We start from the raw sequence: 9814 nt of genomic DNA, 5'->3' as shown, positions 1-9814 counted from the left end.
GGCTGTCTAGTCTAGCCCATACCAACAATACTCGCGGCCCAAACCACTCTTGATCTAGGTAATCCAACCCAAATGTGCCTCCAACTGGGTAGCGTGCCAGTGGCCCAATCGCCTGCCAGCGACTAGACTTCTAGACCCCACTAACTCAATCCAATAAACCTACTCACCACCCAAATAGACTCTAGCACCTGCGACTCGCACTCCAGCTCTGTTTATGTTGGCTTAGATGGCTCATATTGGAACAACGGAACCTTTTCTACCATTTTCGACCTTTCTAGAGACTTTTTTTTTTTTTCTTTTTTTTACACTTTTTCAAGCGTTTAAGGTGGATTTGGGTCGTAGAGAACATATTCAAGCTAGTATTAAGAAAGTAAGTAAAGTGACTTCGCTTAGGTCAATCAGCCTATAAGGACGACCCAATTCATTTCAGCCTATAAGGACGATTAGCCCGTGCACTCCAAACGCTGCAACACGCATTGACCCAGCCCAACAACCTGCATCCGCGCCTCGACACACGCCCCTTTCGATTCCACACGTACCTGACACATGCTCTAATTCTATCCGTGGCTCAACTCGACATAGTGTTGTCAAGAACTGGAAAGAGTCCAAGATCATGTTCTAGTTTTAAAGGATAGGCTCAATCATGTTATGTGTGTGATTGCGTTACTAACCTCAATAGTGGAGTGACTTAATGAGTATTTCTTAAATTACTTAAGCCATGTTCTACCTTATATTTTCAAGTAAAGCAAAACGCTCTTGCAGTGATGACGGTGAATGTTGGAATGACCATGGGAGTCAAGATAGAGCAGTAGTATGCATTGATTTACATTTACTAGTTGACGGGGAGTTTCTTTTCTACATATTTCATGTTAAAGAAATGTGTTATTTTTTATTTCTTGTTTTCAATTAAATGTGTAACATCATGATCTCATTTGAAACACTGTACTTAAATTTTTGCATACGTTATTTCAAGTATGTATGTGGTGACGTCACTAATTTAGGGGAAAAAAAAAGGGCTGTTACAGGAACGTTATGTCATGAAAAGAATAGAGGTATGATTTTGCACCATAAGAATGTATCATGATTTGAAACAATGGGAACTCATGCATTTTATATGTCACATACGTTGAGATTCTTCCCCGACTCATATACTATGGTATTATATGTGCTCCTTTCCCTCTATGGCTTGTAGCAGCATGAGCGTGCACTATCCCATAGTTAGGCTCAAAGGTACGTATATGAGCCATTTTAATGGTTGTGGGTAGAGAAGTACTACACATCGGAACCTACAAGTTTTATGGAAAGATAAATCTCATTATGATTGGATGTGATTACATTTCTCAACTCCAACAATAAGCTACTTATTGATTATTTTTAATTAAGTCATGTGCTACTTCTTTTTCAAATAAAGACAAGACACCCCTGAACAGATGACAACATTACTGGGAAGGCCATGAAAACAAAGTCAAACTAGTCGTATTTTTATTATATAATCTAGTCCTTCGGTTAAATCAAAACGTTAGCAATTTTTTTTATTTTTGCTGAGTCCTTTGTTAGTTTAAATAATTTCTTTTAATAAACATTTAAGTCCATGCATGAGGTAGCTAATTAATGACTTGAAATTAAAATTTTAAACAAAAAAAACTAATAAAATTAAAATTAAAATCTTTTTTGGAAATCTTTCTCATTTTAATTCCAATATTGGAATTGATAAGAGGTAATTAATCCACCCCACTTTAATTTGGTATTCAACCATCCACCTGTCTTATTGATTTGGATTAAAATTTTCCCACCACTTTAATTGGGTATTCAACCATCCACCTGTCTTATTGATTTGGATTAAAATTTTCACGGTCATTCTCAATAAATTTACCGTTAAAATTGCTACAGTATCAAACAATTTGTATAAACATGTCAATGTCAGTAAAGTTGTTTCCACATTTACGACAGCATCTTGGTTTAGCATAAAATATTATGCATTTTTACAAAATAACTCAATTAAATGTACAACTAAACTCGATTAATGTAAATTGATTTTTTTTTTTTTTCATGTTGACCCATAAATGGACTATTTTATGTTGACCCATAATAAGTAGGAATGCAAAATTATTTATAAAGAGACTCAGTATAACTCTACTTTTGAAGAGTTATAAACTCTCCGGTCATATCTAATATATACATGTGGACTTCTGTGAGTTTGATGGATGTATAAGGATTAACCGATAAAACCCTTATCCATCACACATAGCAAGAATATGGCACACGAACAATCAAATCAACATAACTCAAGAGAAGTATGATATTTTGGTTAATCCAAAAATTCCGTCATTCTTAGTCATTGAGCCTTTAAGCTCAAACTTATAAGTATCTTTTATAATTAATTCTTAGACAGGATGAGTCTAACACAATAAACTTAGCCTCTCTTGAAGGTCTAGCAACTGGTTAAAAAAAATGCCGTTTATAAGGGTGTGAAAATATCTCCCTAATCAACTCGTTTTAAAAATCTTAAAAAAAAAAAATAAATAAAATAAAAAATCTAAATTCTTGGGCCGGCCTTTTGGCTAGATTGAATTTCCCATTCTTTGTATAATACATAGTAATTTACAGATATCGAGATTTCACCGCTTATCAAACGCCACATCCCAAAAGCAAAACGCCGCTGCAAAATCCACAGCCATAACAGAATTTTTTCAGCAAGCGCCTGGTTGTTGTCCAGGCATTTCGCCCCATTACCCTTGCTTCTTTAAATTGATGAATGAATGGACCATCGCAGGCTCTGTTCAATTCAAAGCCCCTAATCGCCATTCTCCACCGCTGCGAGTCACTACTCCGCCGCTATGCTGCCGCACGATCTCTCAGCAAAACCAAGATTCTCCATGCCCACGCAATCACTTCTGGGATTCTCCACTCCTCCAACTTCATCGATCTTCAATCAAAACTCGCTGTGTCGTATGCGTTTTGTGGGTATGTCCCACTTGCACGCAAGCTGTTCGACGAATTGTCTGACCGAAGTTTGTTTTTATGGAACGCCATAATTAAGATGTATGTGGACCGTGGCTTGCATTTTGATGCACTTAGAATGTTCTATTCAATGATTAACTCGGGGAAGTGCTGGCCGGATAAGTATACGTTCCCATTGGTTATCAAAGCTTGCAGTGAGATGAGAATGCTTGATGTTGGAGTTTTGATTCATGGACGTGCTTTAGTATCTGGGTTTTCCTCAAACATGTTTGTGCAGAATTCTTTGCTAGCAATGTACATGAACTGCAGGAAATTGGAGCTAGCGAGATGGGTTTTCGATGTAATGCCGGAGCGGAGTGTGGTTTCGTGGAACACAATGATCAGTGGATGGTTTCAAAATGGGCAGCCAGAGGAAGCGCTGGTGGTTTTTAACCGCATGATGGATGCAAGAGTGGAACCTGATTCTGCCACAATGGTGTCTGTATTGCCATCTTGTGGTTACTTGAAGGAATTGGAATTGGGAAGAAAGGTTCATAAACTAGTGGAAAACAATCATTTACACGAGAGGATTGAAGTGAGGAATGCACTTATTGATATGTATTCAAGGTGTGGTTGTATGGATGAGGCATCACTAGTTTTCTCAGAGACGAAAGAGAGGGATGTTATTACTTGGACTTCCATGATTAATGGCTATATCATCAATGGCAATCCGAAGAGTGCTTTGGCTCTTTGCCCGGCAATGCAGCTGGATGGAGTAGCACCAAACGCAGTGACTTTAGCTTCTCTTCTCTCTGCCTGCGCGAGCTTGTGTTGTTTGAAGCAAGGTAAGTCCTTACACGCTTGGGTAATGAGGCAAAAACTTGATTCTGATGTACTTGTGGTTACTGCTTTAATAGACATGTATGCAAAATGTAATGCTGTGAGCTATAGCTTTCAAGTGTTTGCTAAGACATCTAAGAAGAGAACTGTGCCTTGGAATGCGCTTCTCTCAGGGCTCATTCATAATGGGCTTGCAAGAGAAGCAGTGGAACTCTTCAAAACTATGCTCATGGAAGAAGTAGAAGCAAACCATGCTACTTTCAATAGTCTTATCCCAGCTTATGCCATTCTAGCAGATTTAAAGCAAGTGATGAATTTACATTCTTATTTGGTGAGATCTGGTTTTATATCAAGAATTGCTGTTGTCACTGGTTTGATAGATATATACTCAAAATGTGGATGTTTAGACTATGCTCATAAAATTTTCGACGATATTCGGAACGAAGACAAAGACATTATTGTGTGGAGTGTTGTGATAGCTGGGTATGGAATGCATGGACATGGTGAGATTGCTGTCTCACTTTTCAACCAGATGGTTCAATCTGGGGTGAGTCCGAATGAGATAACTTTCACTTCTGTTTTACACGCTTGTAGCCATAGAGGGCTGGTAGATGATGGTTTGGCGTTGTTCAAGTATATGATTGAAAACCATCCATCGAGGCCTCGCCCCAATCATTACACTTGCATTGTCGATCTTCTTGGCCGTGCAGGTCGATTAGATGAAGCGTATGATATCATTAAATCAATGCCATTCAAGCATAACCATTCGATTTGGGGGGCTCTGCTTGGTGCGTGCTCGATACACCAGAACGTCGAACTAGGAGAGGTGGCAGCTGAGAGGCTTTTTGAGCTTGAGTCAGAAAATACAGGAAACTATATATTACTTGCAAATATTTATGCTGCAGTTGGAAGATGGAAAGATGCAGAGAAAGTGAGGCATATGATGAGTAACATAGGCCTAAGGAAGATGCCTGCACAAAGTTCAGTTGGTGTGTAGGAAAATTTGATATGGGAAGAAGTTTTTAGAGTATAATGTATAATATGTTCATTCAAATTCTCAATGATCATATTGAAGATCATGCTGAAGGCGTGCAGGCAGGGTCTCCTTCCCCCGTAAGTACTTTCTCCCTCATCTCCTCCTTGGCTTTCCTTCATTTAATCGGTAGCTCTCGCTTGATGTACACAGGGTGGGGTGTGGACGAAGAAGCTTTCTCTATCTTCAACCCGCATTCGAATTGCTCCGTCTTGACCCAATCCACGTTGCCGGTCTAAATCATCTGTGTGACCCAACCCAACACAATGTGACCTATCCATCCATGTGTGTCACGTGTCATGCAAGGAGTGTCACGATTATGATCGTCCAAGGCATGTTGTGTGTGCCCACATGTGCATGTCATGCTAAACTCTTTCATGTTATTATCATTTTTTTTTTTATATATATATATATTTTTTTTTTTTTGCGCGTATGACTTCGACGAAATGTCTAGAGTAGACATGATTTGTCTCAATATGTACCATAGGAGATCAAGTAGTCATCAAACCTCTCATCAACCAAATGTTGTAATTTTCCTTCCCTTTTTTCAACTTATTTTCAACTAATTTCCTCACTCATGTTTTATAAAATATTTTCTCTCAAAATGTGGGTTGAGGCTCGACCAAAGTACGATTTTACACAACTAACTTGTTCGTTGGGTTAGAGCAAAAAAGTGATTTTTACCCAACTAACTTGTCAAAAAAGTGATTTTTACCCAACTAACTTGTTCTTTGGGTTAGAGCAAAAAAGTGATTTTTACACAACTAACTTGTTCTTTGGGTTAGAGCAAAAAAGTGATTTTTACACAACTAACTTGTTCTTTAGGTTAGAGCAAAAGAAGTGCTATTATGTAACAATATCCGTGGCAAAACAATTGGCTAAGTCACAAGTCAATCGACTCACCAAGATCGAATATTTTTCACCAAGATCGAATATTTTCCTAGAAGGCTAAGTTGCATAACCAGATGAAAGAGTTGGTAGAATTAATGCTATGAAAACTTGTCTGAATGGATTGCCAATTAAAAATTAATATTTAAGGTTGACTTCCAGTTATTCAACCGAGTAGCTTAGAACACAAGTAGCTTTAAGAGCTTTGTTGCACACATAGAGGAACGTATAGAAGAGCTAAACATTTTATAGAAAACCATGTTGAAGTTTTTCAATGAGTTGGCTAAAGATGTCAAAACAATTGATGTCATTAGCAGAGATATAGCCAAAATAAGCACTAGAGTGATTTTGACTACGGGGCTGTAGAATTGAAAATCCTATATACATGTTGAGCTCAATAAATTGAAAATCCTAAAATTCAAAGTCTTAAAAAAAGAATCGAGATGTTAAATAACCGAAAATTTCATCTTTGATGTAGAACAATACTTCAAAGTTAGAGGAGTCTATTCAAGGGATGTAAAAGTTACCATAATCCTAATGCATCTTGTGGACGATGCAAAACTCTATTGATGCTCAAAGGTAAATGATATCCAAAATGGAGCATGCACCATCAATTCATGGAAATACCTCAATAAAGAATTCTTCATCGGAATACATAGTGAAATAAAAATTACGAGAACTAAGACAGACCGAAAGATTAAGAGAATATGTCAAGTAGTTATCTATATTAACGTTGAATATCAAAGACATGTTAGAAAAAGACAAAGTATACGAACAAACCGCCACATTTATAGCCGTTGAAAGACTCGAGGACTTTTTGTGGTGAGGCCAACTTTCAAATGAAACAAGCACTGGTCCACAACACCAGGAATAGATATTTCAAGCCTATGGGTCAAAGGAATAAGGGCACGACCAAAACAAATGGAGGGGTTGAGTGACCAAACAAGGGAATAAATAGACCATCTCAAAATACAAATGTTGGCTCATCTAGAGGGGCTAAACCCCTAAGGAACTATCAACCAACGCCTTCATAATCCCCCTTTACAACCACAGACTTTATCAAAGCTCTCATCAAGCCTTAACTCTCAGTTGAGTAAGAGCACCGTGGAGTCTGAGGTGTGACTCATAACTTCATATTCGATCAAGAAACCTGTAGACTAAAACTCAAAGTAGAAAGAGACTGACAAAATGAAAGTGATTAATTTCGAGACCTTACCCATCATAGGAGTCTCCAAGAGAGTCTCTTTAAAGCTAGTGGCTTGGTTGGGAGAAATTAATCTTGTGGTTTGTATAGGTACTTGAAATGAACTTCCTTCTACAACACAAAGTAATCCCAATGTCATTAGCGCAAAGTTCCTAGATATCACTGACCGCAATTCTAGAGTTATCTCTACAAGCATCAAGTAGTCGGGTGGCATAAGAATGATTTTCACCTTGCAGTTAAAGAAAGGGCTTGCTCGAGAAGAGCCCACATTCACAGTCATACCAATAGTGGAAGATGTAACCACAACAGAACCCATCTCAAGTGAAGTCAAAGATGTACGGTACAATTATGTCAATATAATGCCAGGTAATCTGCCAAAGACATTACCTCCTCGTAGTGGCATCAATCGTAAATTGAGCTCCCACCAAAAAATGTCTATCAGATGACTCAATTAAAGTTAGCCAAATTGAGAAAACAATTACACAAGTCGTTAGCTGTAGGGTCCATTCATCTCACAAAGGCACCCTATAGGGTCCTTTGTTATTTCAAAAAAAGAAAGGCAAAAGCTGAAAAATATTTGTTAAAACCACCGCACTTAAATGGTGGTGAAAGTTCTATATTATAATCATTTACTAAATCAAATAAATTACCAATCATGTGAAAATAGCAATAAATGAAAAGAACAACAAAGGGAGAGAATAATTAATGGATACAAGATATTTTGCTTATAATAAAACAACAAATATGGTATCTATGGTAGACAGTAATGAGATATCCTTACTAGAGACTAGTGCATCGACTACAAACCTCTAAATAAGGTGATAGTTGTAATAAGTATAATTAATAATATCTTATTTGTTTGACCAGTTTTATAGAGTCAAATACTTCACTAATCTGTATTTACGATCGAGATCTAACAAGTACATATTCTGAGTGAGACGAATTCAAGACAACTTGTGTAACGAGATATGGGACTTTCGAGTTTTTTGTGATACCCTTTAGCCTGACGAACGTCCCAACTAAGTTCTGTACCTTAAACTAGGTTTTCCATTAATATCTAGACCAGCTTTTTGTTGTATATCTTGACTAGTGTACACTGCCACATTGGACCAACCCAAAATACACCTACATCTAGTCTTTGAAAAGCTAAGAAAGAATTAGTGGTAAGTTAAAAAAGAGAAATGTCATTTCACAACTTCCTTGGGCACCATCAAGTGGGAAAATTAGCATGGATAACAGCAAGACAAAATCTAGTCCTTATTTCAATGGCTGATGTTGAATCCTTTTTAGGATTGACCGATTACTATAGATGATTCGTGAAAGGAATTTTTGTTGTAACAAAAGCGGAACGAAGGTACACACAATACCAATGAATGAAATTACACAAACAGACACCAAGATATTTACGTGGTTTGGAGAGAAGAAATTCTCCTACATCCACTGGTAGCAACCAATCACTAATAATCAAAGTGTTATAAGTGAATATGTCACTATCACACTACAAAGACTCTCACCAAAATGTCACTCAAGAAATACAATGTGACACACAAAACTCTCTCAAATTCCGATATCATCAACCTCCTAGACAAGCCCGAGACAATTGTTTGAATCATCAAAGGTTATTGAATTAAATAAGATTAATATTAAAATGGTTACAATTAGGAACTTCATAAACCCATTTATAACCGATTTCCTTTTTACCTTTTGCAAGTTTGATTTTGAATAACAAATTGGTAACAATTAGGAACTTCATCAATCATAGGGATATGTTATCGTATCATCAAACCTTGCAAGTTTTCGAATTTCCCTTCATGGTCTATTCCTGGCGATGGACTCATGTTTCTTCACTCTTTCATTTACGAGACTTTGTTCCACCTGCTCTAAGACATCATAATTATTATCTACCTGATCAATAGGTTCTTTAGTAGGAGCAGCCATATCGGGAAAGAACACCACCTTCTCCATCTGCTTCGATGCCTTGTCATTATTTTCAATTTTCTGCAAAGACATTCTAGACTCATCGAATGTCACGTCTCGACTATTAACAATCTTACTTGTTTCTGTACTCCATAACCTATATCCCTTCACGCCTTTGCTTAAGCCCATAAACTTGGCTTTTTTTGCTCTAGGATCCAACTTTGAGTCTGTCACATGATAATAAGTCGGACAACCAAACACATGTAAATTATCATAATTTCTAACTGGAGTACCCGACCATACCTCAAGCGGAGTTTTTCCACCATTTCCAGAAACAGGTAAACGATTCACCAAGTGAATTGCATAACTGAGAGCTTCACCCCCAAAATGCCTTACTCAATTCTACTTGAGACAATATGCATCGAACCTTCTCTATCAATGTCGGGTTCATTTTCTCAACAACTCCATTTTGTTGTGGCTTACCAGGAACAGTGAAGTGTCGAACGATCCCTTCATCTCGACATACTTTAAGGAATGGATCATAAGTATATTCTCCACCGTTGTCTGATCTCAGTTTTTTGATTTTCCTGTCTATCTGATTCTCTACCATTTTCTTCCATTCCAGGAAGATTTGGAGAACCTTGTTTTTGTGCCTCATGGGATACATTCAAACTCTCCTTGAATAGTCATCAATAAAGGTGACAAACCACCTCTTTCCTCCCAACGAGACATTCTTCGTGGGACCCCATACATCAGTCAGAACATAATCCAAAATGCCTTTTGTTTGGTGTATAGCAGTACCAAACTTCACATTTTTTTTGTTTACCAAATATACAATGTTCATATAAATCAATTCTACAGTTGTGGCACCCTTAAGGACTCCTTGGTTCACCAATGTCTGGAGGGCCTTCTCACAGCATGCCCAAGTCGCATATGCCATAATTTCGATATGTCTTGTTCTTTTGAACTTGCCATAGCAGCATGCCCAATTA

General features: G+C 37.5%; 1 protein-coding gene across 1 annotated transcript; it reads left to right on the top strand.

The window, feature by feature from the left end:
- The first annotated feature begins 2617 nt into the window (after positions 1–2617).
- LOC111778102 (pentatricopeptide repeat-containing protein At5g39350) lies at positions 2618–5234 on the top strand. Its single transcript, XM_023657753.1, has 2 exons — positions 2618–4893; positions 4967–5234. The coding sequence occupies exon 1, from the start codon at positions 2756–2758 to the stop codon at positions 4775–4777; it is 2022 nt and encodes a 673-aa protein (XP_023513521.1). The 5' UTR covers positions 2618–2755; the 3' UTR covers positions 4778–4893; positions 4967–5234.
- The last annotated feature ends 4580 nt before the right edge of the window (positions 5235–9814 follow it).

This window comes from Cucurbita pepo, chromosome LG17 (genome assembly GCF_002806865.2).
Source record: "Cucurbita pepo subsp. pepo cultivar mu-cu-16 chromosome LG17, ASM280686v2, whole genome shotgun sequence".
NCBI lineage: Eukaryota > Viridiplantae > Streptophyta > Magnoliopsida > Cucurbitales > Cucurbitaceae > Cucurbita > Cucurbita pepo.
The sequence above is the reverse complement of the archived record's forward strand: the minus strand, read 5'-3'. Positions and strand labels throughout refer to the sequence as shown.

Excerpts from the sequence above, each read along its gene's own strand:
- LOC111778102 (XM_023657753.1), top strand. The coding sequence starts at position 2,756 with ATGAATGGACCATCGCAGGCTCTGTTCAATTCAAAGCCCCTAATCGCC.